The sequence below is a fragment of the Larus michahellis genome, chromosome 2 (genome assembly GCF_964199755.1).
Source record: "Larus michahellis chromosome 2, bLarMic1.1, whole genome shotgun sequence".
Lineage (NCBI taxonomy): Eukaryota > Metazoa > Chordata > Aves > Charadriiformes > Laridae > Larus > Larus michahellis.
This window is the reverse complement of record NC_133897.1, coordinates 79,499,732-79,526,378: the sequence shown is the minus strand read 5'-3', so window position 1 is coordinate 79,526,378 and position 26,647 is coordinate 79,499,732. Positions and strand designations below refer to the sequence as shown.

Below are 26,647 nucleotides of genomic sequence, written 5' to 3'. Positions count from 1 at the left end.
TTATTTTAAACAACAGACCAGTTGTCTCCACAACACCAGAAGACCATTGGAATGGGGGAACTGTTCTGCTATCCTCTGGGTAGACTATTGTGGTGTAACAATAGAGCTGAGATTTTAATTCCATTGTCCCTTTGAAATGTCTGAAACTGAACAGCGACAAGGTCAACAGGGAGGAAAAAATTACATAAGATCTTTTGGGGATTTGGCAGAAATGAGCTTTGGGTAGGCAGAAACAACCTGGATGTAGGAGAAAAGGAAAGGGAGGTGCAAGCAGTACTATATTTCTAAATTTGGGTGTAGGTGAGAAGGAAAGGGAGGTGCAAGCAGTACTATATTTCTAAACCTAGTCATTGCTTAACACACAAACACTGGACCTGACCGAGGATAAGACCCAAGTCTTCTCTCTCACAGGATTAGAGGTAAGTATTTAAACCAATTTAAGTAACTTTTCTGATGCTTTTAAAAGGCGATCTGTGGCTTGCATGACTGTACAGGTAAATTATAATATACCAGTGTTATAGTGCATTATTCTTGCTTCATGTTTTTCTAGATGTCAGTCCTTAGAGTAAGCGAGGCTAAGGAAAACTGCTAATTTGGGGCAGAACTGATCACAAGAAGGGAAGTTTTCTTAGGGCAGTAACTATCTTATTAATAAAAAACTTCAGTTTGATAAAGGAGTCGCATACTTCAGGTGAAGAAAAAGCCATTTTCATTCTGCAAAGGCACAGCACTGCACATTGTCAGGCCAGGGACTCAAAGGAGTATTCATTAGGAGTATTCATTAGCATCCAGATGTTCTCTTGGTTGTGTTCTCCAAGGAGAGAAAATCACTCTGTGGTATGGATTTGGTACTGACAGAACACTGACTGCCAGAACTGTAGTGGTTTGGCAACCAAATACTTGAAAAATACCTGTAGACTTCAGAAATTGACCCACAATTTCTGTAGTTCCATTCCATAGATATAAATCTTAATAAAAACAAGAACAAAATTTCTGGTCTTTTGACTGGAAAACAGCATGAGGGAGGTACTACTGGGCAGATATCTTTAAGTCTGGAATACTTATAACTTCAAGGAATCTGTCAGTTTCTGGGAAAATAAAATTGCTGGAACATACAGAAGAGGTGATAGGTACACACCATGAATAAAACTCCATCACCCTAAAAGCAAATAACAGCTTTGCTATTCGTGATACTACTCAGAATAGGTGGCTGGCGAGGAAAAGCACAGGAGCCTAAGAATTATGCCTAAATTCTTTCTCAGTGTCAGCTCTCAATTCTATACAGATACAAAATGAAATAGTGTGAAATTTAGGCGTGTTGTGAACCTATGTACTAAAACTGCATTTAAATTCCCCTGGGAACATTACTTTGATAAATCATTAGTTAAGGATGAAAAGGAAGAAAAATGCACAGGGTACAAGTCTGCACATTGTTGAAAAACAAAGGCAGAAAGAAACACGAAGAAAACTGCAGACATATAAAAGAGGACATATGTACAATTACAGGAAAACATTTTCTGGACAACAAAAAACCTAAAAGAAATTGCTGCTCCTAAAATGTGGCAAACAGTGTCTGTGTGGAAGATAAAACACACAAGTAGGCTATTAGTTTTAGTGCGTGCCAATGTATTGTACTGCACACGTAACAGTTCTCACTAATATGCAGCGTGTACATAATTTTAAACATTCAAATAGTACGATTCTGTCTGTTGCCTCTTTCCAGGTTGTAGCAATGGAACTGGTCTCGGCATCAGTCGGCAAGTTTACAGTTGATCTTTTCAACAAGCTGAATGAGACCAACAAGGGCAAAAACATTTTCTTTTCCCCTTGGAGTATATCATCTGCTCTGGCTCTGACGTACCTAGGTGCAAAAGGCAATACAGCAACAGAGATGGCAATGGTAGGTTGCTCTATGAAGCATACTCCTCATACAATACCCAGATCCTGTATTCGCTGCAAATTCAGTGATAGACAGAAAATTTTGTCACCACAGTGACAAGGAATCAAGGCAGACTACAGAATGTAACAAGCGAATGACAAATTTTACTCATTTCATAGCAGGTCCCCCACTTCTCCACCAAAAGAAAGTGTCCTGTGAGTATCACATGCTGAGCACAGATGTTCTCTGAACCCGACTTCTTCTAAATTATTCTGCACCTTCTAATTTATCCTATGATTCTATGATTGGGATACTCCCTTTAAGAAGCAAACAGCTGATGCCAGTAGCTCCTAACTAATCGGCAGGAGGCTTGCAGATTCTAGCACCCTCCCCCTCTCTCCTGGCCAGGATGCATCTTTCTATTTTGATTTATGCTTTCCAAAACAACTGCCTGGCAATCCAGCAGGAAAACAGGAAGGGCTTTGGTATCTCCACAACCCTCGACCCAATCCTTGCTAATGCCACATGGGCACATTACTGGCTCAGAGGGAGCTGCGGTGCCCGGTCCTGCCCAGCTCTCACTCCTGTTCAGATGCCTTTGTGCCAGTATCATGAGTAGAATCATCTGGGTTTGCACAAACGCATTTCTATTGCTGAGAGCAACAGCTCTGTGGAAGGGAGTTCAGCCTTGTGGTGTGCAGACAGGAGCACTGCATTGGTGCTCGGGGAGGGAGACAGTGCTACTCATTGTTACCCTATGGGATTTATGTATACTGCAGCTTCAGCATCCATTTGATTAGTCACCTATGCAGCAGACAGCATAGTGAGTTATCATATGGAGAAAAAAAAGACAACTATTTGATCCCCGTTTGGCTTTAAATAACAGCAGTTCCTTCAGGCCTCTTTCTTACCTTTGGAAACTCTACTTGCAGGTTCTTCATTTCACTCAAGCAGCAGGAGCTGAAGGCTCTTCTTCTGCGGCCAGACCTTCTCGGGGGAGACCAAAGAGAAGAAAATTGGTATCTATTAGAACTGAAATCCAAAGATAAAGAATCTCCAGAATCAAAATATCCAGATGCAGTTTTAGAAGCCCAGTATTTCTTGTCTGCCCCCCTCTTTAAAGTACGAACCCAAACATACATCACAACAGGTTCAAGTTCAGTTCCTTTCACTCACTTAGACTCCAAGAAGCACGGAAGGACAAGTTGCTGGGACAATCTGGAAGGTTTGCTATATGGCAAATCAGTTAATCCAGTCATAAACAGAACCCTGCAAACTGCAGTGATGGTAAACTTGGAAAAATAAAAAGAAAGAGAGGAACCCAAATCCCTCTCCCAGATAGATCACTTTTAGCATGTTTTGAAAATTTTATGCAAAAATGCAATTGCTGAATGCATGGTTTCTCTTTCCAAGGATCCTGAGCACAAGCAAGCTGAAGGTATCCATTCTGGCTTCAAAGAGCTCCTGACTGCCATTAACAAACCCAGAAGCAGCTACTCACTGAAAAGTGCCAACTGCATTTACGTGGAAAAAACCTTCCCATTATTGCCTGTAAGTTGAATCTCCCAGAGGAGTAAGAAAAGGTGTGAAAAAATATTTATCATTTTAATTACTTGTCATTAACAGAACGGGTTTGAAGCTGACCCTAGATTCCAGTGATAAACTTAACTGTAAAATACCAGTCGGTCTGCTCACAGTATTTAAGGATGCATTGCCCTTTGACTGTAGTGTAGGGATTCCTTTTCATGCAATATAGCTTTATTATTGGAACCCCCAATATATGTAATTGTAAACAAGACATTAAAATAAGCACACCCATGGGATGCGCACAGCCTTCCTTACTTCTCCAAATAAAAGCAGGAACAAAAGAAGGGAATTTTCTGTCCTTTGGTTATTTCTTAACTGTTAACTCACAGCCTAACCGAGAGTAACAAGGAAGATCCTGCAGTCCTCTGGCCCCAAGAAGCTATCAAAATGTCCAAGAGCTAACAAATTCCCTTTGGAACTGAAAAATCCAGCATGGTATAGAACTTTTTTTTTTTTTTTCTTTTTGCTATTTGTCAGATGTACATACAACTCAGTAAGAACTACTACAAAGCAGAGCCACGCAAGGTTAACTTTAAGACTGCACCGGACCAATCCAGAAAGGAAATCAACACTTGGGTTGAAAAACAAACTGAGGGTAAGCTGAGCTCAACTCTGACATCTTTACTCTCCTATTAAGCCAGCCTGCCATTTCCCTTGGGCAGATGCCCTTGCTTCCCCACATGCTACTGCAGCAGCCAGGTCCTGCCCTCCAATGCGGACCATGAGCAGAGGTGCAGTGGGAGGACAGAGAAAGAGCAGCACCCTTAAGCAGCTTCAAATACCTGATGCAGACCCCAGTGAGCAGCTTGGGGAGACTCCCATCAACTCCGCTGTGCTCTGCATCAGCTGGTCTTCAAGCACAGCTGCTGCCCTGGCACTGCACCCATGCACCACAGGCAGAACGGACAGAGGGGAGAAACACCTCTGCCCACCAATGAGCTCCAAGCTGGGTGGGGATGCCTACCTAGCTGTACCATCCTGCACTGGCCAGAGGTGCTGGCCTCCTTTCATCTGGTGTAACCAGCTGGCGAGTCAGCACATGGCTTTCTGCTTCTAGTTGCTGTGACAGTTTTGGGGGAAGGAGTCAATCCCCATCAGCTAGCCAGGAGAACCGGGCAGCAAACAGCTTTGGAAACTGTAAGCAAACTAATTGATTTATGTCAGGGGAGTATTTTAGGGAGCAGGACACTGAGGCATGGAGATTTTCACCAAGGAGTTGAACTGAGATAAAAATCAATTAATTCACATGCTCACTGTGGTACATTGGATTGAAACCTGACTGTTCCGATTTCAAAAGGCAAAATCAAGAATTTTCTGGGTTCACGAGATGTGATAAACTCCACCAAGCTGATTCTGGTAAATGCCATTTACTTCAAGGCAGAATGGGAAGTGAAATTTCAGGCAGAAAATACAGATATGCAACCCTTCCGACTAAGCAAGGTAAGCGCCTCTGGTATCCTTTTTACCGTAAACAGCATGGTGGCAACAGCTACTGCTGAAATCTTTCCATTTCGTAAGTCTTTTAGGTATCCCTGTGGTAACTAGACTCTCTGTGAAAAGTTGGTTACAGCAAAATGTGTCAGTGCTCAGCTTGCTGCAACATTAAGATGCTGCTCAGGTAAATGTTAATGAGCTGCATTTCCAAAAGCACTAGAGTCACTTAAAACCTTTTTGTAAAACAGTGCTAAAAGGGCTAGATTGTGGGAACGTGATTCTGAGAGTCCAAGCTTCATGGACAGGAAATCCCTGCTGCGTCATGGGTGAGTATGGTACCCAGGGCTCTGTGCGGAGCAGCCTAGCCAGGCACAAACATACCTGCTCAAATACAGCTGCAACGGGGTACTCTGAAAGGGTGCATGGTTGGGCAAGACTAGACAAAATGTTAATGGCATGTATCCAGAAGAAATGTCCATGAATTCACATCAACAGACAAGAGCTCAGGGCAATTTCCACGAACTGTAGCTTCTGCCTAATCATAGAATTGTAGAATGGTTAGAGTTGGAAGGGACCTTAAAGATCGCCTAGTTCCAACCCCCTGCCATGGGCAGGGACACCTCCCACTAGACCAGGCTGCTCAAAGCCCCATCCAGCCTGGCCTTGAACACTTCCAGGGATGCGGCCTCCACAACTTCTCTGGGCAACCTGTTCCAGTGCCTCACCACCCTCACAGTAAAGAATTTCTTCCTAGTATCTAATCTAAATCTACCCTCTTTAGATTAGCATCTATACGTTGTCTGCTTCCCTGAATAAAGGGACGTACATGTTAAGAAAGGTTACATAATCCTGAAAAGTTGACGGCTTGCCAAGAACTCCCCTCATCATGAGGCCCTTTGCTCAGGCATTAATGTTATCTTCTATTAAGGGCTGTGACATAAAGAGCAATCAACTAATCACTTTTTATTGCCAGAGAGAGGAGATCACAGAAAAACTGCACAACACTCGCGCTCTTAAACCATAGCTGTTTCTCTGCTGTAGTGTTTTAAGACAATATCCCATACCTGCTCCATCCCCCTAATCCTTGCAGACTTTTCTAACTCTCTTCCTCCCTCCTCTGTGCGTTGCTGTGCACATTTTGGGGAGAAGATAAAAATCAGTTAGTTCATCCCTCAACGAAATACTCTGGTACAAACACCAAAATAAGCAATATTGTTCAGTCAAGAAAAGCTTTGGAAAATGAATGACAAGTCACTGATATAAAGGCTGTTTACAAAAGTTTCCTCTCCCTCCACTGAACTGAGTCATCAACATCCTTCCTTTCAAGGAATGATTTCTTACTTACAAGCAAATATTTTACAGAACAAGACCAAGCCTGTGAAGATGATGCACATGAGAGATACATTTCCAGTTCTCATCATGGAAACAATGAATTTCAAAATGATTGAGTTGCCATATGTGAAACATGAACTCAGTATGTTCATCCTCCTTCCCGATGACATCAAAGACAGCACTACGGGTCTCGAACAGGTAAAAAAGTATGCTACATCCATTTTGTCTCACCACCCAGTCATTAAAAAAAAAAAAAAAGGGACAGGCTGGTGACTATATCTCTCCCCCGGAGCACATGCTGTCTCGTCCCCTCCACTAGCTGAATTAACTTCCTTTAACACCTATCCAATCCCAAGAAAGTTCCTCCGCACTGAGTGCCCATAGTTTGCTAAGAATTGAAGAGTCAGCACTGTGCATGACCAGATGCTTAGCTCTTCAACAGCCTCACGACTGACACCCAGTCCTACATGATCTGTGAGGGTTAAATCTCCCTTCACTGCAGGTTCAGGAAGGACAGTACTGCACAAGTACTCACAGCCTCTTCCTGAGCTATCAGACACTTGGACACCTCTTCTCCATGGCCTGGAAGTTTACTCACGGTCTTGTTCTCATGCTGTTTGCCCCTTCCCCACCCCCCACCCCATTTGTTTGCTGTCTGAAAAGCTTGGATTTTGGTGAGACTGCATTTGCTACAATAATGAGATCTGCCATTCTAGTTACTACAGTTGCAAGATTGTTAAATTCTTGGCGCCTATCATGTCATGAATAGCATTGATTGCTCTCCTCCCTTTGATCTGAGCTGAACCCTGGTGACATAGTGCGCAGGACACAGAGTGGCAGTGGAAGATTTTGCTGCAAGCAGTTTGTTTTAAAATTGCCAAAGAAATAAGTGCAATAACACCTATTTCTATGGAACTGGACCAAACCACCTGCCACACAGCTGGCAATCTCCCAGCAATTTCCTTCACATCAAGCCTGAATTAAAAGAGAAGAAAGAACTACCTCAGGGGATGGCAGCTGCAGGTGTTTAGTTCCCCGTCTTTCTTTTGCAATGAATTTGGCAGGGGTGGTGCTCAAAACCTTGCAACATTAAGTCTCAAATGTGTGTTGCACACCCTGACCCTCGTCATCAGTAAAACCAATTTATATTTCATGCTTTCAGCTAAATGTTAAATTTGTAATTTAAAAACTGCTTAATTCATTACATTGCCATAAAATTGATTAATTCATAGTTAATTGTTTTTTTCCTTGCAAGCATCAAATTCCTTCTCTTTCTTAAATGATAGCTGGAGAGAGAACTGACGTATGAGAAGCTGTCCGAATGGACTGATTCCAAGAAGATGACTGAGACTCTTGTGGATCTGTACCTCCCTAAGTTCACAGTGGAAGAGAAATATGACCTCAGCGATAAACTGATCAGCATGGGAATGCACAGTGCCTTCAGCATCAATGCTGATTTCAGTGGAATGGCTAAGGGTGATATGCTGATCTCCAAAGTTTTGCACAAGTCTTTTGTTGCAGTTGATGAGAAAGGCACTGAGGCAGCTGCTGCTTCTGCTGTAAGCATACTATTTACAAGTACAAATGTCAGCCATGCTCTGCAATTTAAGGCTGACCACCCTTTCCACTTCTTCATCAGACACAACAAATCCAAGAGCATCCTCTTTTTTGGCAGATTCTGCTCTCCCCTAGAATGAGTTATTACTTGCTCCCAGACAGCACCCAAAGTTCACTCTTCAATGGAAAAATGTGAACTGCAGTTTTAAAAGCTCAACCTTAAGCCATGTAGCCATAGGTAGTGAAAGTGCACGTCCCTTTTCTCTCTTCCCCCTTTTCCTCCCCTGCCAAAGTAAGGCAGCAACCAGAGACCTTTCTGTGCCTCAGAGACTGTCCCTCTACTGCTCCTTTCCATTATTCTAATGAGACAGTGCTCCACAGAAAAGAGAGTGCAGAATTCTGCTCACTTGCATCAAACCTGCTCTTCTGGCTTTGCTCTTTGAGAGTAAGGCGGAGCCACGAAAGCTCTCTGTACACAGGCCATCATCTAGCCCCACGCCAAGTGCTGCCTTCAGGGGGAATGCAGTTCATCCTCTTTTATCTCCCAGAAAGGAAAAAAACCCTGAAAGAAAAAAAAAAAAAGAACTTGCAGACATCTATATGCTCTCTTTTTCTCACTGAGAAACATGCACTTGCATTACAACGCAGTTTCCTTATGTTCCTTTCAAATGACTGTTGGAAATTAACAAAATTTAGTACAAACCCGGAATAATCTCAAAATGCCCCTCACCTTCCCTGTCTCACTGCGTGTATACAGACACATTACATTCATTCTCTCTTGCCCTTGCAGCTTCATGAAAAAATGAGGCAGCGAGGGAAAATGGTCCACTCCCTAACTTTTAATCTCTGACTTCTAATTACCTAGCAATTTTTCCTCATTTTTCTAAACTTTGTAGGTTAAGGTTGCTGAGAGTTCTAACCAGCAAAAATACTAAGAAAACTATGAGCAACATGCTTCTTACTATCTCTTATTGATATGCCATCTAAAATATCCAGAATTCAAATCTGCTTCATCTTTTTCATTTAACCTAATTACACCTGTTTCCTGGCTAATATCTGCACATACCTGTTTCATAGATTAATGTATGATTTATGTAATCATTTATGATGAATTATGCAATTTATGAGTGCATCTCTGTAAAGATAGTCGTGGCATTGACAGAAATGTCAGTGAGATTTTGAATGATGCTTTACTTCATATTTTACCATGATCTGCATTTAATCCAATAAAGGAACTTGGAGTTGCATTTGTGCTATTCAGGACACTCATTTACCTGCTTTTCTTAGAGCATCATGTAAGATGCAAGGTTAGAGCACATTTCCATTCTCGCCATTCCAAATTAACCACTTCATCCACCCCATTGACAAAGCTGACGTACTTAGTGCCTTATTCCCACTAGTCTTCAAACAGCCCCAAAACCACCATTATTCAGCATGTTATCCTAGGCCTTTACTAAACATATCAGATCAAATTAAACACTGTGTTGAGCAAGCTTTTGCCCACTGAGTCAATGCATTTTTGAGAAAATAATGGCGGATTGGCGAGAAAGATTGTAAACATGCTCAATTGACTTGCAGCTGGGGTGTCAAAAAACACATACATCATACTGATTGTCATGTAGCCTTGTATGTTGGACAAGTAGAACATCTGCATTTAGATAACACAGATAAGACTTAGCGGCACCCTATCAAACATGCTTGATGTTCCTGCCCTGCAGTCGGAAAGAGCAAAGCACAGTGGTAAACTACGCCTGCACGAATCCCTGATATACAGGTGAAAACAGCAGGTTCGTCGATCCTCTAGCACGACCGAGCTCGGCGGTGCCTGCGTCCTGGCTTGTGTGACTCTGCCTGGGTGCTGCTTCAGAGGTCCCCTGGTTGGTGAGGTAACAAAAATAAATTTACTCTTTGCATCTCATCTGTGGTTTTGTGGTTGTTCCTGTGTCCTGCCTGTACTGGCTCACACATTTGGACTTTTCTTTTTAAGCATTCGGTTTCCCATTTTTGACCATTGCTTGTTGCACTATCTTACCTCCTGGGACCTACTCAGCAGGCTTGCTTTCATGTCACAACACACTAGAATTAAAAAGTCTGACTTAGAGCCTACAGCCCAGAAAAACAGCTTCCAAACATCCCTTTTGCCCTGTACAGTAGTGAACAAGCAATGCTGCACTGGCAACATCAGTTCCCTCTGCTGGAAGCGAAGCCTCCTGGCTTGGGAGGGCAGCAGTTGTGCTCTCCTGTGGCCTTGAGGAATAGTATAAAACTTTGTAGCCATTGTGGAATTCAGTAACCACATGTCAGAGAACATTATCTAAGGCAACAATATTGAATGCAGGAGGGCGGTCCTGTAAAAACATTTACCCTCAGCAAAATTCCACCTGTAATTACAACTCACTCCACCTCCCCAAAAGCTACTGTATTTAGAAATACATCTCCACCCAACAAAGTATACCTGCATCTTCTTCCCTGTACAAAGTACTGCTGCTAAAATCAGTGCCCTCCCCTGTCCGTAACCCGCAGCTCAGGGTTCAGCTGTCTGTCATCCAGGACCTACCTTGGTGCAGCCCAGTTGTGTGCTACTGACTCAGCTTTACTAAGAAGTTTATTGTTTAGGTGTGGAAAAGCACACAAGTGAAGGCTATGCAAAACAAGAAAAGTAAAAACACAGAGAAGTTATTGTCAGGATGGAATAGTCAGCATAGCAAGGCCTCAGGAGGAGAAACACTTGCATGAGGAGGTAGAAAATCGCAATTTAGAAAAAATAAAATCAGAATTGGGAGGCAACATGTAGCAACATCAAGGCTGAGTCTCTTCTAGGGAGCAACAAAGACCAGCCCTCCTCCACCTGCATGACGGCTGGCCACCAAAGACTCATCAGGGTGGTAAGCATGTTAATTCTTAGTCTTGTAGCATGTTAATCCTATCTCTCTGCTGTGTGTATTCCCAATTACTGGGACATGTAAAAGCAAAAGTTGCCCAAGGAGGTAGGAAGAGTGCCATGCCGAACCAAACAAAAGGCCTTCCCATGCTAATTTTTGTGCATCCCCTCACTCATTCCACACTGCAGGGCCCTGCCAAGCAATACCTCTGAAGCTCTCCAAGGAACTATAGCATGGTGTCCGCCAGCTGGTGAGAGCTGCAAAGGGTCAAACAGGCTGGTTTTAGTATCAAGCTGCTCCCAATCTCAGCTTTGCTTGGGCGATGATGCCAAAGAGCACACCTTCCAGTATAAGACAAACTTGGGATGCAGGTAAAAAGGGTGAAAGAGAAGGAAAGGAATCCATCCAGAGGAGAACACTCGTTAGAGCTCATCTATTCCAAGCAACACTGGAAACTGCTTCATTTGTGCCTCCCTGTACTATTCTCGTGGTAACTAGTGTCTGGCTCTCAAGTCAGGCTAACACAGCCTGAACCACAGAATCGCCCAGGCTAGAAGTGACCACTTGAGCTCATTTGGTTCAACCCCTTATGCAAGCAGGGTCAGCTAGTGCACGTTGCACTCATCTTTCTAAAATACTCAAAGGTAGCCAAATAATAGGTGCTACATGACTGCTTTTCCAAATAACTTCTTTCAAGAAACCCTGGGTTTGTTCTGTATCATCAAAATTTCAGGTCCACGAACTCCTCCTGGAAAGGTCCCAGGACTTTGAAAACTAAAGAAGGAAGTATCTATGGGAAAGTACTGAGATAAGCCTCAATACAAACACATTGTCATCATGGACTGCGTGTCACCTAGTGATTCTATGCCTGTCAAGACACATTACATTAACATGCTTTCAGTTTATCCTACAATGAAAGATGGGGCTTCTGTCTCCCAGTGCAAATCTCAGCATCATAAAATAATCCCTGGCACCTCTGTGGTAGCTGACCTCATGACAAGCAGAACTGGCAGACACAGCACAGAATAATAAAAACTGGTGTGCTAGTGTATTGTTAGTATTCAAGACAAGGACACAGAATAAAACCCTCCCTTGCTCTAGAACTGAAATGAAAATGCATCCATAGTTTTTAAGGTTTTGTTCTGCCATCAGTAACAGGCACAAGAAAATCCCTTTAAAAATGTTACAGCCTAGTCCTTTGCAACAGATGTGATATTGGCTCTCATTTTCTTCCTGGAGGACATAGCATTAATCATAGAATCACAGAATGTGTTGGGTTGGAAGGGACCTCTAAAGGTCATCTAGTCATCTAGTCCAACCCTCCTACAGTAAACAGGGACATGGTTAACTAGATCAGGTTGCTCAGGTTGCTCAGAGCCTCATCAAGCCTGGCCTTGAATGTCTCCAGGGATGGGGGTTCCACCACCTCTCTGGGCAACCTGTTCCAGTGTCTCACCACCCTCATTGTAAAGAACTTCTTCCTAATGTCTAATCTAAACCTACCCTGCTCTAGTTTAAAACCATTGCCCCTCGTCCTGTCGCTACATGCCCTTGCAAACAGCCCCTCCCCAGCTTTCTTGTAGGCCCCCTTCAGGTACTGGAAGGCTGCTATAAGGTCTCCCTGGAGCCTTCTCTTCTCCAGGCTGAACAACCCCAACTCTCTCAGCTCGTCTTCATAGGAGAGGTGCTCCAGCCCTTTGATCATCTTTGTGGCCCTCCTCTGGACCCACTCCAACAGGTCCATGTCCTTCTTGTGCTGAGGGCTCCAGAGCTGGACACAGTACTCCACGTGGGGTCTCATGAGAGCAGAGTAGAGAGGCAGAATCACCTCCCTCGATCTGCTGGCCACAGTTCTTTTGATGCCACCCAGGATGCAATTGGCCTTCTGGGCTGCAAGTGTACACTGTTGGCTCACGTCCAGCTTTTCATCCAGCAGTACCCTCAAGTCCTTTTCCGCAGGGCTGCTCTCTATCACATCATCCCCCAGCCTGTATTGATAATGAGGATTGTCCCGACCCCAGTGTAGGACCTTGCACTTGGCCTTCTTAAACTTCATGAGGTTTGCTCAGGTCCACCTCTCTAGCCCATCCAGGTCCCTCTGGCTGACATCCCATCCCTCTGGCTTGTCGACCACACCACTCAGCTTGGTGTCTGACACGTCTGAACTGGATTTCCTGCACAATAAAAGTTCATAATTGGACTTAGTCTAGCAATAATTTTAAATTGTGATGATTTTTACTAGATGTAACTGAAAGAAAACTGATCTTCAAGAAATGCCCAAGTAGTCCACTCAGAGTGGACCATTTACAAAGTACAGGTATGGGAGTACAACAATCAAATAGGCAGAAAGATGTAACCTTACACCTACGCTGAGCAAGATGGGGATGAAAGATGGCTTCAAAAAAGGTCAAAATGACTTCAACAGTATGCCGGAGGAAAATGACTGGTTTTATCAAAAGACTTTTTATGACCGTTTGTCCCAGGTCAAGCCATTTGAGGTCAATGTCAGGCCTTGTGATGCTGTGAAACTTTGTTTCTGCCTTTCCTGTTGCAACAATTCGCTATTTCTTCTCACTATTTCCATCTGGCACAGCAAAACCAAGAACACCTCTTCTTTGGCCAATTTGATCCCCTATGAAACTGCACTCTCTTTTACTAAACAGGATCTTGCAGCAGCTGGAATATACCACAAAGAGTGTCTACACAGTTTGGGAACGCTTTCTTCATTTTCCTGTATTTTTGGCCAATCTTTGTAGCTTGTAGTACCACTAACTGTTTCCTTTTATTTTCTTCTCCTATTCATTTAGCTAAAACATAGACAACAGCAGTTTCAGATACATAGCAGCAAAATTTCTTAAGCACATAACTAAATATAATAGTGTCTAATACACTTCTGAAGCAAGAAAATAAGATGGGTATTTCAGGCACAAAAACTGCACACACTTAAAAACAAAATGCGTGAAAAAAGAGAGGCACAAGTATGAAACCTTGTATGACATACGTACCAGTGAGATTTGAAGTGAATATAAGCACAAAAATGTAATTCTCATTCAAAATACAGACTTGTATTCTTTATACTGATCCTTTTTCTGTATAAGTTAACTACATGCTGGTAATTGGTTTACTCTGCATGTGTCATACTAGTGGGCAGAGGCCGTTCCTAACTAACTATAAACATAGCAGAAAAGACATGATCAGAAAGGAAATCTATCAGTGCAGTGTAAGTCACAAAGATAAAAGCAGAGGAAAACAGTAGAATTGCTAATTACACTGGTTTAAGGTAAAACATTTGTGTACTCGTAACTCCTTTGTATTATACCTTTCCTGATCTCCAATTTTACACATTCTGCTGTCTGGCTCTCTACTCCAATACGACAAACAGTATTCTCAGTAAAAGAAATAATTACAAGCAAAGCTTCCAAGCAGTTTTTCAAGCCAAGCAGTAGATGGTCCAAACTCTCTCAATTCATCACAGAGGAGTAATAAGCCCGTACAGTGCAGGGCCTGTAGGTATCTAAAGCACCTTCACCTCCTCTGCTAGAAGCAGCGGTCTCAAAGCAACATTCAGAAGTCCAAAGGAGTCAAGCGTCCGCTCTTATTTCATCACTTATTTTAGGTGACTGTGTAAATACCTTCTGAGCTTCCTTTGTGATCTGCTTTCTGAAACACAAGAGTAAAAATATATATAAAAAAACCAAACAAACAAAAAATAAGGGCTTTATGTGACCTGAGGGCCACAAGTATTCAAATCCTTCCCCTCTCAAATTTGACCACAGGATGAATGAGACTAACAGCCTATTTCAATATTCCCTTTTAGCCATATCTTTGAGATTATTTTCTATTCATCACCCCTGTTCGTAGCATAAAAAGAAAAGGAAGCTGTAAAATTATTTCAACATGTCCCTTGTCGACGCAGGGTGGTTCAATTCTTTCTGCAATTCCTACTTTTCTGCAGGCCAAACACCAAGGTTGTGAAAGACACCTGTGGGCATACTGGTCTTCACGTTTCAGGATATACACCCACTAACTGTGGCCTTGAATTGAGGAGATCTCTCTCTCTAAGTTCTGAAAGCAGATGATTGAGAGGAGAAGTAGGCAAATGAGGGAACATGCACATTAAGACAAGAAGAGGATGTAGAGAAGAAAAGGGAGGTGCAAACGTTTCTACATTTCCAAGAGTATTCATTGCCTCACAGACCGCCACGGGTCCTGACTGAAGACAGATCTGAAGACTCTTCTCTCCCTCGGCATTTCAGGTAGTGTAAATATTCATGTCAAAGTAACTAGCTCTACTTTGGAAGTCCTAAAAATTCACATTAAATTCTTTGGAACTGAGAGGTTAAATGATAGTGTAAAAGTCATGCAGGGGAAGGGAGTGCTCATTCTTTAGTACAAAGTGTAGCCCTTGGAAAAACCCAGTGCCAAGGCACAGTGGTAAGAATGCAAGCCCAGGCTGGGCAAAACCTATGCAGCCTGGGAGGGCAGAAAGTTTCCTCACCTGTAGGAAGGATGCCTTAATCACCAGCCTACCAGTCGATTTAGGATGGAGGACTGAGAACGGGCTGCAGGAGAGAATATACTTCTGATCCTGGAACTGAACACATAAGACAGCATGACTCTGTAGCAGTGTTTTGGATGCTCACGATGGGGTGTATTGGTTCAAGCCTCTGCTTTTTTAATATCCAATAACTACTGGATCAGTCATCCATACTTTTCCTTTCTGAGATGATCGGAGTGGCTAGTAGACCAGTGAACCTCACAGAAACACACATGTTCTCTCTCTCAAGCCTGAGAAATGCTTGATTGCTCCGTGCAGATTCAGTTCGGGTACTCTCTGGGAACAGGAGATGGGGATGTCAGTTTGCAATTCTTCAGGCAAAAACGTTCAGCTCAGGCCTGTTCCCTAGATATGCTCTAGGAGTATCAGCCTCTCCAGGTCCAGCAGTAAGAGAGATCTGATCTGAAGGTTCTCAAAATGCTTAGGTATGAGGTAGGCTGCAGAATATTCACCTCTAAAGAGCTCCTGAGAATGCTTCAAAGCAGTTGTGGAGCCCTGGGAAGCTTTGAAATCAAAACTCGAGGATCCCAGAGACTCTGTGAATCTCTAACACTGCATGGCAGCTGGCTTTGAGGACTGCAGTTTTTGATTTAAGCATATAAATTGTGGGTGAAGATAGATTTAAATGTCTGGTTGCTTTTCTTGATCTAATGCTTAATCTTTCACCTGATGCCATCTTACACTAACTTTAGTACATGTTTTAGTAGTCCTTATACTAGTGAAAACAATAGAAATTTCTGAGTTTATCCTAATATTCATCAATTAAGTTGATGAATTATTAAGTTGATCTAAAATATGCTAATAAGAAGCACAGGTTTGTTCTGGATCCACACATGGAAAATCAGTTCTCATGAATTCATCATGCTTTTTTTCAGCAGAAATAATAGCATAGGAAGTTTAAAGAAACAAAAAAGCTCAAAGCAGCTCAGTGAGAAATGATTCTGTTTCACTCCCACAGAATTAAAGAATAATTCTATGAAACTTCAGCAAATAGGGTTTTGAAACAAGTTTGGCCTGTGAAAACATTTCTAGCTCATCTGATGAGGAATGAATAAAAAAGCTGAGGACATGGAGGAGTGATGGAGAAAGGAAAAATAATACAGGTCTTAAAAACAGACCTACTAGGGAGTGTACTTGGTCTCTGCAGTATTTTACCCACTACAGGGACGCAATCTCCCACTAGCAGCTTTGTAGTTTTAAAAAGAAGTGAAGAAGCAGTCATCACCTCTCTCTGACACTCATTTGTCTCAGGCTGTATCAATGGAGTCTCTCTCAGTGTCAACGAACAGCTTCACTTTGGACCTTTACAAGAAGCTGAATGAAACTTCCAAAGGCCAAAACATTTTCTTTTCTCCTTGGAGTATTGCAACTGCTCTCGCCATGGTCTACCTGGGTGCAAAAGGTGACACTGCAACACAGATGGCTGAGGTAAGTTCTGAAATTAGCACTATATCACCTTATATATAAAGGAATATATAATATTATATATAAAGGAATATATAATATTATATATAAAGGAACCACCTTTAGGTGGTTCCCACATAAATTGCATTATTCTTTTGCGTATGGGGAATAAGAAAGGAACAACATGGGAGAACAGTGACCTGCCATAATGTTAGGCCCAGGAAATAACCACACTCGCGCTGTCGGCAGTCCTCTAGGTCACTGTTCTTCCTCTTGAGTTCCAAGATCTCCCTGCTCTGCACTACCCCTAAATTTAGCTTACATTTACAGTTCCCAGAGCATTGCAAGTGGTCTGCCAGAGGGAAGTTATTGACATTAGAGACTACTGCAGGTCTTGCTTGGAACTCTACCTTCTATTTTAACAGTCTTCTGAACAGAATAATTCACCCGATACAGTGCTCAAATAGTAATAAAGAGACAGCTTTAATAGCAAAATTAATAAGGAGCTAAGACAATCTAGAAAAAGTAGTGCCAGGGATAAAATCACTGTTTCTAGACCCCAGATGGTTCTTGAAGCAGTGTATCTGATTTCTCACACTGCATACCAAAGTTAGTAAGCTCTTCTGAACATGTGCTGGGGTGCACAGGAGCAGTACAAATACCTTTGCTTGTGACACAGTTGGTCACTAAATAAGGTAATCCTCCCACAAATAACAGAGACATACTAGTACTGAAAATACTATCTCATTTATGGCCGCTTTAGCAGAAGTTTTCAGTCTCGTACTCTTTTAGGTTACATTAAATGTAAAATTTTACATTTCTGTCACAGTAGTAAGGCTCTGAAGTGCACTCTGCTCTTTGTTGTGCTTGGTCGTGATCTGAAAATAAATTCCATGTAGCCAAGCATGAACTAAACATTTATCTAAATAAATTCATATTTGAGCCATAATATTGATCTGTTATTAAGCGCTAAATGCGACTACAATCTATATAATAATGATAAAGTTTTAGACACTAAATCAAGACTAAGGTCTTGTCCTCAGTAACTTTTAATAGATAACCGTCATTGGGCATGACTGGTGAATTACCATAGAAAACTAACACAATTACATAAGACTTGAGCACATTTATCTTCAAAAAACAAACTGTCTTTATGAACATTTATCATCACCACAGGTTCTTCATTTTAACCAGACTGCAGGAGAAGAAGGTTCGCCTGAGACAACAAGGCTTTCTCACAGGAGACCAAAGAAAAGAAAGCTGGTATTTATTACAACAGAAGAATCAGATTAAAAAAAAAAATCTCTCAGAAAGGGATAGTTCATCACAACTACTGCTTTAGCCTTCAGCCTATATCTACTGTCTCACTTCAGGAAGAACTCTATACAGAAAAAGTGAACAAGCAGATTTTTTACCATAAAACTCATGAACACAGGCCTTCAAAAGCAGAAGAGACACTAATAGCATTTTGATTTGCCCTAATACTGTCTTACTTGGTTTTAGCTAGTCTATGGCAATAGCAACAAATCATTTGTCCCAACGTGCTTAGGACAATTCTATCTCTTATCAGCTTCAGGGTATTTTTTTCTGTAGTGAAAAACATTCACACCTTACTCCAGCCCTACCCAAAAAACTCCCTTCCACCTTTTTCATGCATGGACACATCAGGGAAACAAAACTCCCCTTTAAGCTAATGCATGCCGATTCATCCTTGTTCATCGGCTCCCCAGTGACTTGCCACCAGGAGGAACTACCGAGATCTTTTTCATCAAACGAACTCCCTAAACACCGAAAGGCTTGTAAACTCAAACAAGCCATGTTTCTTTATCACAGAAACATAAAGAAAGCTCAAAGAAACTAGATTAGATAAACTGGAAACAAAAGGAGGGAAGAGGTTATACCAGTCTCTCCCTAGATGGTGAGGGATGAATCTTCAAGATGAATCATTACATCCATATTCATTTTAGCAACTCACTGACTTTCTGAGTTGTAGCAAAGTCTGCCTAATCTGGTCCTTCAGACATTTCCCTCCATGACCTCTTCAGTCTGTTCCCACCCCCTTGCAAACCCCAACCTCTGCTATTCTGTGTCCTCTGGATACCAAATTCTTTCCTAGGTGTCCTTCCTAGCAGCCCACATCTCAGCACGAGTGAGAAAAGACTAGAGCAAGGAATGCCACCTGACCAACCTCATGACAAGTCACCATGCGTCAGAGGCACAGACTCTTGGTGTCTCACGTGCAGGGCATGGTATACACCATGGAGGAGGAGACTGCACCCAAGCAGCTGGTGGGGAGCAGCTGACAGGTAGCAGCTTATTCTTCCATTAGTGAAGCAACAGCTGGCAACAGCTGGCAAGCAAGGTCATGCTCCCTAAAACCATCAACATTGACACCCAGGACAAACTCCCTCCAAAATCCAAACAGCAACAGCAAAATTCATGTGAAACTGAGAAAATCTGGATAGTTGGGAAGTCCATCATGCCCTGACATTAGTGCCTGTCAGAACAGAGCACCTCCTCAAAAGCTGCCAGGCTGCATTGATGGGTCCTCGTGAAACTGAAAATTAGGCCTCACCATGACTGAAATGAGGAGATTAAACTTCCTGGGTGCACCACCAGCTAATGTCCCCAAAGGCCTACACAGCACTGCAGAAACAGACCATTGCCCTACTGAGAGAAAACAATTTGTCCAGTTATACATAGTGCTGCAAACACGTAACACACTCAAAAAAGAGCTCCATCCCCTGAAATTCATTTTTAATTAAAATAAACTGGGCATTTTAAACAACCAAAGCAGGTGCAACACTTCAGACAGAAAAAAAAATATTAATTGGTGTCTCTTTCCAAGGATCCTGAGCACAAGCAAGCTGAAAACATCCACTCTGGCTTTAAAGAGCTCCTGTCTGCCATCAACAAACCCAGAAGCACCTACCTGCTGAAGAGTGCCAACCGACTGTATGAGGAAAAGACCTACCCATTACTGCCCGTGAGTTGTACACTTTTACTCAGAATATTTTGACATTGAGAGGGATTGTCAACAGAGATGATAAAAATTTTCCAAATGATAGCACTGTGGTTTCCGTGAGAACATGAGGACAGCCATACGGGGCTAGCCTTCTGCAGATAAGAGGTTCATTTGCCTCCAACAGAGGTCAACAGTTTAGGAAGTGTATGAGAACAAGGCAGGCTGTGTAGTGATGCTTCTCCAGAATTCGCTCTGGTCATCAAGCAATCTGCAGCTCAGGAACTTCCTGAACCAGATGGCATGTCTACTTAATAGACCTTGATAAGCCATTCTTTCAGAAATTTGCAGGCTTGTCTTTTGAATCTACCGCAATCCTCGGCACCAGGAGCTCCACAGCTGAATTATACGCTGTAGGAAGCGCCTGTGTCTTTTGAGCCTGCTACCTGTTGGCATCGTTATTGGTTTGTTTTTCCTCTAAAGGAAGCTTCTCCATTATCTCTGGCCATCCTCGTCCCCTGTCTCTGTGTCTTTTACACTCTAGCGTTCCTGAGACTGGAGAGGCCAGAGAGAACTCAGACTATGCACATTTTACAGAGTGCCACTCTAATATTCTCTCTTTGGCTCCCTACTCCTTTCTTTGTAGCTCTTAAATTTGTATTTGCCTTTTTGGCCGCTATTGGGTGGATTTTTTTCATGCAACTGTTCATTACAGCTTCAATACCTCATTCCTAAACAGTGATGATCACTTTCTATGCATTACACTTCACTGGATTATTTACAAATTTTATTTTAATGTAAACATTTAGACCACGATTTTATCCTTAGACCTTATTTAAGGTCTCAGACCTGAAGATTATTTAAGAATAAATACTTTAGCACAGACCCCTGTGCTACTCCAATAGTAATACCCTTCACTGTGAACACTATTTCCTCTTACTCTTGGTTTCCAGTCTTTTAAGCACTGGGCACTGACTAAGCACTGACTTATCTCTGTAGTCCCATGGATCCTCAGCCTTTCGTGAGAAGTCGTACAAAATGCCTTTTGGTAATCAAAATAGACTGTAATGGCTCAAACTTCTTACCCACGCATTTCCTGACACCTTCAAAATACTCCAACAGATTTGTGATTTAGGACTTGCTATTATAAAATGCTGTTGACACTCCTCCGATTCATCACATTTACCCATACGCCCACTAGACCTATTTTATTCATTTACCTGTAATTACATGTAATTACGTGTATCTTTGAAATCTTTTTTAAAACTGACGACGTATTAATCATGTTCCGGTTTCTTGGAAGGTGATTTTAAATGAGATTGCTGTTCTCTGATCTTGGAGTTTGTTTTGATCTCCTAATTAGTAATTTGTCGTCCTGAGTGCTTACTGCTCATTTTCTCCACAATCTCATGTACCCATGCTTTACAGAGAATCTAAAGAATTTCCTGATGGGTATTTCCATGAACTGTTTCACAGCAGACAGCAATGCAAACATTAATTCTGCTTTTCTGACATGACTTTATTCTGCCAGAACATTTGCTTTATACCTGATCCTCTGTTTTCCTCACAAACTCTTGGCAGGTTTCTCGCCTCTGAAACAAACTAAAAGCCTTGTTTCAACTTTATACGAGACTATTGGTTGGACTAGGTGATCTGAAATGTCCCTTTCAACCTAGGCAATTCTATAAGTCTATGGTTCTATGATTCTATTCTTCCCTCTTGTACTGAATTCTACATTGTCAAGGAGGAAAAAAGTATCTAAATGATATGTCATTTTGAAAAATTTTAAAAAATTGTGAAGAATGTTTGTTTCAGGGGATATTTCAAAATTACAAATTTGCACTTCAGATTGCAAACACAAAACATTGAAGTATCAGTTTCCTTGAGACTGAAGTCTGATCATTCCTTACTTAATATTTAGCATAGATTATGTCAGTTATTTTAAGGGTTATCCCATTTCAAACAAATTATCTTTTCTTCAATTATGTATTAGCAGATTGTACCATCTGTTGAAGTGATTATTTCTAACATTTGTAGAACTCAAATTTAACTAAATAAGCATACATTTTCCAATGCTATCTTTCAGAAATTTTTACAGCTCATTACAAGCTATTACAATGCAAAGCCACAAGCTGTAAACTTTAAGACAGCTGCAGAACAAGCCAGAGCACTGATCAATTCGTGGGTTGAAAATGAAACTGAGAGTAAGTACCACTCGGATGGCTTTTTTCTTGTTTCACTTTCAAATAATTTGTATTTCCACATTTATTGCTCTTGCAGCCAAGGATCCATAAAAGATGGAAACTGAGGGGAGGTGATGAGAAAAGTGCAGTTAAATAGCTTGAAGCATGCCTCTCTCCAAACCTCACTGCTGCTCCTTACAAGGTCCTTCCCTTGACTCTTTGTGCCGCAGCCTCTTCTGAATTATTTTCCTTCAGCGGGAGGCACAGCTAGATACTGAGTGGCCCTTCTCTGATTAGTGAGGGTTTTAGCTCTGCAGTCTTCAGCTGCATGCAACCAGCTTCACAGAACTTCCAAGCTATTCCACTTTACCCACTTCCCAATGCCATTTACTACCAAAATTGCAGAAAAAAAAAAATACAGAGCCATTTTTACCGTATGTATACCATGAAAAATGTACAGTAAAAAAAATATCCCAAATGCAAACATTTTTGCTAGATAGGTAGGCACAAAGGCGGCACAATTAAAATTGGCAAGTTACACAGTCACACTAGAATAACAGTCCTATTTGTCTGATTTTGAAGGGAAAATCCAGGATCTGCTGCCTGCAGGATCTCTCAATTCTCGCACTGTATTGGTCTTAGTAAATGCCATTTATTTCAAAGGAAAGTGGGAAAAGAAATTTCTGGAGAAAAATACTTCTGAGAGGCCCTTCAGACTGAGCAAGGTAAATTCCTTTCCTATATGCCTATTGTCATATGTCAATACGTCTATTACTGAAGAGCAAGATACCTCTAAATATTTCACCTGCATTTCGTATGCCACTGCAACACTACTCATAGCTGGACACATGGCATAAACTCAGCGAGAACAGAAATTGTGAAAACAAGTCAGCGTTATTTTATTTACACATATCCAAGAGAGTAAGATTTTCACTTTAATTAATAGCTGTTCAGTATCAAAACACTTGAGAACACCATGGTTAAGTAAGAAGAAATTTCTCTAAGTACCAAGGTCCCATCTTCAAAAGGGACTGAGTTGCTTTTGAGAGCACTGCTTATACGTTTCTTCTCTGCTTTTGAGATACAGTCTGTACTCTGAGCTCAACGAAACTGAACCAACTGTTCTTTCCTCACGCAGCCTGGGTGTTGCCTAAAACCTCAGAGGGAATTTTCACAGGCGTTCGTCATTTTAGCCGAGTGTGTGAGGGTGATGTATTCAGTATAAGCTGAGGGCACGCTATTGAGCTAACAGTATTTAAACGATCATGCCCTGACAATTCACAGTAGCTGACTGCATGCATATTTTTGGACTGCGTCAAAGACAAGCAAAATTGTTTGTCAATGGAAGCATGTATCTTGTTTGACATAGATTACAAGTGCAAACATCTTTTGTATGCCAGACAATTTGAAGCGATTGTGTCGATGACGTGAGTGTGTATCTGAAACCTACAACATGACACGTTTTAGAATCTGTCATGGTACATGGTTGTGGTGGGCTGACCTTGGCTGGCTGACAGGTGCCCACCAAGCTGCTCTATCACTCCCCCTTTCTCAACAGGACAGCAGGAGAAAAAGAGGACAAAAAGCTCATGGGTCGAGACAAGGACTGGGAGATCATTTACCAATTACCATCATGGGGAAAACAGACTGGACTTAGGGAAATTAATTTAATTTATTGCCAATTAACCAGAGCAGGATAATGAGATATAACACCAAATATAAAGCACCTTTCCCCGACCCCTCCATTCTTCCCAGGCTCAACTTCACTCGCAACTCTTCTACCTATCCCCCAAAGCAGCACAGGGGAACAGGGAAGGGGGCTTGTGGTCAATTCATAACACTGTGTCTCTTCTGCTCCTTCCTCTTCACACTCTTCTCCTGCTTCACTGTGGGGTCCCACCCACAGGATACAGTCCTTCATGTCCAACGTGGGTCCTTCCCATGGGCTGCTTCCCTTCAACAACTGCTCCAGCATGGGTCCTTACCATGGGGTACAGTCCTTCAGGAATGGACTGCTCCAGTGTGGGTCCCCTGCAGGGTCATGGGTCCTGCCAGTAAACCTGCTCCTGAGTGGGCTCCTCTCCACGGGGTCACCGGTCCTTCCTGCATGGGCTCTCCCCGTGTTGCAGCATCCTTCAGGGCACATCCACCTGTTCTAGCATGGGGTCCTCCATGGGCTGCACGGTGGATATCTGTGCCACCATGGTCTTCACCACAGGCTGCATGGGAATCTCTGCTCCAGCACCTGGAGCATGCCCTCTCCCTTCTTCCACACTAACCCTGGTGTCTGCAAAGTTGTTTCTCTCACATTTTCTCTCTCTTCTCTTCCAGTTGCTGTTGTGCAGCAGTTTTTACCCTCTCTTAAATATGTTACCACAGAGGCGCTACCAAAGTCACTGACTGGCTCAGCTTTGGCCAGTGGCGGGTCCATCTTGGAGCTGGCTAGAGCTGGCTCTGCCTGACATGGAAGCAGTTTCTGATGTTTCCTCACAGAAGTCATCCCTGAAGCCCTCCCTCCCGCTACCAAAACCTTGCCATGTAAACCCAATACATGGGTATGCAGAGAGGGTTTAATTCACAGGGTACCTGATACAAAGCCTGCAAACAGATAAACTTTTGCACTTAAATGTAACTCAAATGTAAAGGATAGTGGACATACTAGTAAAGGCCCCATGAACATCATAGAGCACAGAATTCAGAAGACTATTGGGTAATCCAATTTCAGCTGGTAATCTGGTGCTCTATGGTTTGGGGAAGAGCAAAAGCCAGCATAGGCCACAGAAAATTGTTCAGAGGCAAAGTGAGACAATCAGTATTGGCTGGAAGTATAAAATAGGCAAAGGAGTTGATGGCATCCAGGGGAAGAAAGTAAACCTTTTTTTCCCCCCAGTCAAGGTCCTCACTCCAAAAATATAGTATTTGGGAGAAAACATGAAACACTTATAGTAGTTACTTGCTATCAAAGCTAACTCCTTTGTTTTAAAATGAGAATTATATTACGCATGATTCAGTCAGCAGATAGATACCGCATGTGTCTATGCCAATTTTTTTTAAAGATCCTAATGACTTTGAAAAGGGGTTGTATGTGATACTGTCCAAAGGAAAGGACACTGAGTATGCAAATGCTGCTGAGTCTTGTAGTTGTTTACAAATTTTTGTTTTCAGTTCTATGAAGCAAGTAGTCTTTATCATCCATTTTAAGGAATGAAGTAACACTTTTTTATGTCTGAATTTTTTCACAGACCAAGACTAAATCAGTACAGATGATGTTTCTGAGAGATACATTTTTGATATTCCATGAAACAACCATGAAGTTCAAAATCATTGAGCTGCCATACATGGAAAATGAACTCAGCATGTTCATTCTCCTACCAGATGACATCAATGATAACACCACCGGTCTGGAGCTGGTAAAACCAACCTACTGTTGCATCACATACACTATGACACAGTAACAGAAACAGATGAAAACAGCAAGGAAGAACAAGCTTCAAAATCACGGCAGAATAGGTTCTGACGTGTGCATACTTTGTTTCATAAAGTATAACACCATGACTTCTCAGCTTAGGATTCAGGGCATATGATGACATTGCAAACACAGTGTTTTACTTAGGGGTACACCTAAAAAGTCTGTCATACAACTGTCTTTGCCTATTTTCTGTCCCCTTTTCTATTGCTGGAAAAGCACAAGGAAAGCAAGGACCAAATCTGAATCACTGTGCCCTGGAGTTATCTTCTTCTGAGGGCTGTATTAATTCATTTTATGACATTTGCAGTCTGGATTTGCACCTGATATTTTGCGGTGAGGCTTCTCAAAATAAGTGCTGACTACCCTGACCCAGAAGGTATCAACAGCCACTCATGACCACGCCAGGAACAGTTTCAGATTCTAAACAGATCAGGGCAACAATCTTTTTATTTGTACCTGAGGTACCATGCATTCCAGTTATTTACCACTTCTAAGAGAAAAGTCATCCATATACTCACATAGCAAGTGCCTATTAGTATCGTTATGAGTCACATATTGCAAAAAAGCAAGACACTTCACAACAGAAAAAAAAAAATAATGAACTACTCTGACAGTTCAGGCCTATACCCCACTGCCTTTAAGGAAACAGGGTTTAATCAGTCACTGACAGCCCGATCTCACTCATTGCAGGTGGAAAGAGAGCTGACCTATGGGAAACTTGCTGAATGGACCAGATCAGACAGCATGATAAAAGCTGAAGTGGATCTGTACCTGCCCAAGTTGAAGGTGGAAGAGAATTATGACCTTAAATCCACTTTGAGCAGAATGGGGATACGAAATGCTTTTGACCCCGTTCAGGCCGATTTCACAGGGATGTCAGCTAAGAAGGATCTTTTCATCTCAGAAATTATTCACAAAGCTTTTGTGGAGGTCAACGAAGAAGGTACCGAGGCAGCAGCTGCCACAGGTGTCCTGGTGCTCAGATCAAAAACACCAACGATGACTTTTAAAGCTGACCACCCTTTCCTCTTCTTCATCAAACACAACAAATCTCAAACCATCCTCTTCTTTGGCAGACTCTGCTCACCCTAGTCAGAGTTACTCCTTGCCCTGCAGGGCAGGAGACACTCGCTTGCCAGCTCAGAGGCAAATGCCAAAACCTGAAACTCCTGCTGCAACTGGGGGGAGTGGGACCTGAACCCTTTCTCCATCAGACCATGCACCCCAGGGCGAGAGGCACAGCTCCTCCTGCGCTTCTCTCCTGCTCTGAAGGGACAACCACGGCAGCGGGGAGTGCACAACACCCTGCATCCACAGAGCAATCCTGGCTGTCATTCAGACCAGAACATCAAGGGTAGCTCTGTGCCCTAACCGTTATTAGCTATGGCATTTCTATTCCT

At 42.3% G+C, this 26,647-nt stretch overlaps 2 protein-coding genes across 4 annotated transcripts; both read left to right on the top strand.

The window, feature by feature from the left end:
* Positions 1 to 365: 365 nt before the first annotated feature.
* LOC141739237 (heterochromatin-associated protein MENT-like) lies at positions 366 to 9,035 on the top strand. The gene is made up of 8 exons (XM_074576090.1): positions 366 to 419; positions 1,724 to 1,900; positions 2,812 to 2,898; positions 3,293 to 3,430; positions 3,944 to 4,061; positions 4,764 to 4,906; positions 6,263 to 6,430; positions 7,519 to 9,035. The coding sequence occupies exons 2-8, from the start codon at positions 1,733 to 1,735 to the stop codon at positions 7,927 to 7,929; spliced, it is 1,233 nt and encodes a 410-aa protein (XP_074432191.1). The 5' UTR covers positions 366 to 419; positions 1,724 to 1,732; the 3' UTR covers positions 7,930 to 9,035.
* A 7,445-nt stretch (positions 9,036 to 16,480) lies between these two features.
* On the top strand, positions 16,481 to 26,339 carry LOC141739236 (heterochromatin-associated protein MENT-like). 3 transcript variants are annotated; one of them, XM_074576089.1, is made up of 7 exons: positions 16,481 to 16,657; positions 17,810 to 17,896; positions 19,482 to 19,619; positions 21,682 to 21,799; positions 22,361 to 22,503; positions 25,021 to 25,188; positions 25,938 to 26,339. In XM_074576089.1, exons 1-7 carry the CDS (start codon positions 16,490 to 16,492, stop codon positions 26,337 to 26,339), a joined length of 1,224 nt encoding a protein of 407 aa, XP_074432190.1. In that variant the 5' UTR covers positions 16,481 to 16,489. The 3 variants fall into 3 exon arrangements, with proteins under 3 accessions (XP_074432190.1, XP_074432188.1, XP_074432189.1); XM_074576087.1 differs by lacking the exon at positions 17,810 to 17,896 and having other exon boundaries at positions 16,490 to 16,657; XM_074576088.1 differs by lacking the exon at positions 17,810 to 17,896 and having other exon boundaries at positions 16,490 to 16,669; positions 19,494 to 19,619.
* Positions 26,340 to 26,647: the final 308 nt, after the last annotated feature.

What these genes read in the sequence shown, in the direction of transcription:
- LOC141739236 (XM_074576089.1), top strand. Translation starts at nt 16,490, where the DNA reads ATGGAGTCTCTCTCAGTGTCAACGAACAGCTTCACTTTGGACCTTTAC. An exon ending in CTGCAACACAGATGGCTGAG is followed by an intron (nt 16,658 to 17,809) that starts GTAAGTTCTGAA and finishes TCATCACCACAG; the next exon opens with GTTCTTCATTTTAACCAGAC. An exon ending in GGTTGAAAATGAAACTGAGA is followed by an intron (nt 21,800 to 22,360) that starts GTAAGTACCACT and finishes CTGATTTTGAAG; the next exon opens with GGAAAATCCAGGATCTGCTG.
- LOC141739237 (XM_074576090.1), top strand. Translation starts at nt 1,733, where the DNA reads ATGGAACTGGTCTCGGCATCAGTCGGCAAGTTTACAGTTGATCTTTTC. An exon ending in CAGCAACAGAGATGGCAATG is followed by an intron (nt 1,901 to 2,811) that starts GTAGGTTGCTCT and finishes CTCTACTTGCAG; the next exon opens with GTTCTTCATTTCACTCAAGC. An exon ending in GGTTGAAAAACAAACTGAGG is followed by an intron (nt 4,062 to 4,763) that starts GTAAGCTGAGCT and finishes CGATTTCAAAAG; the next exon opens with GCAAAATCAAGAATTTTCTG.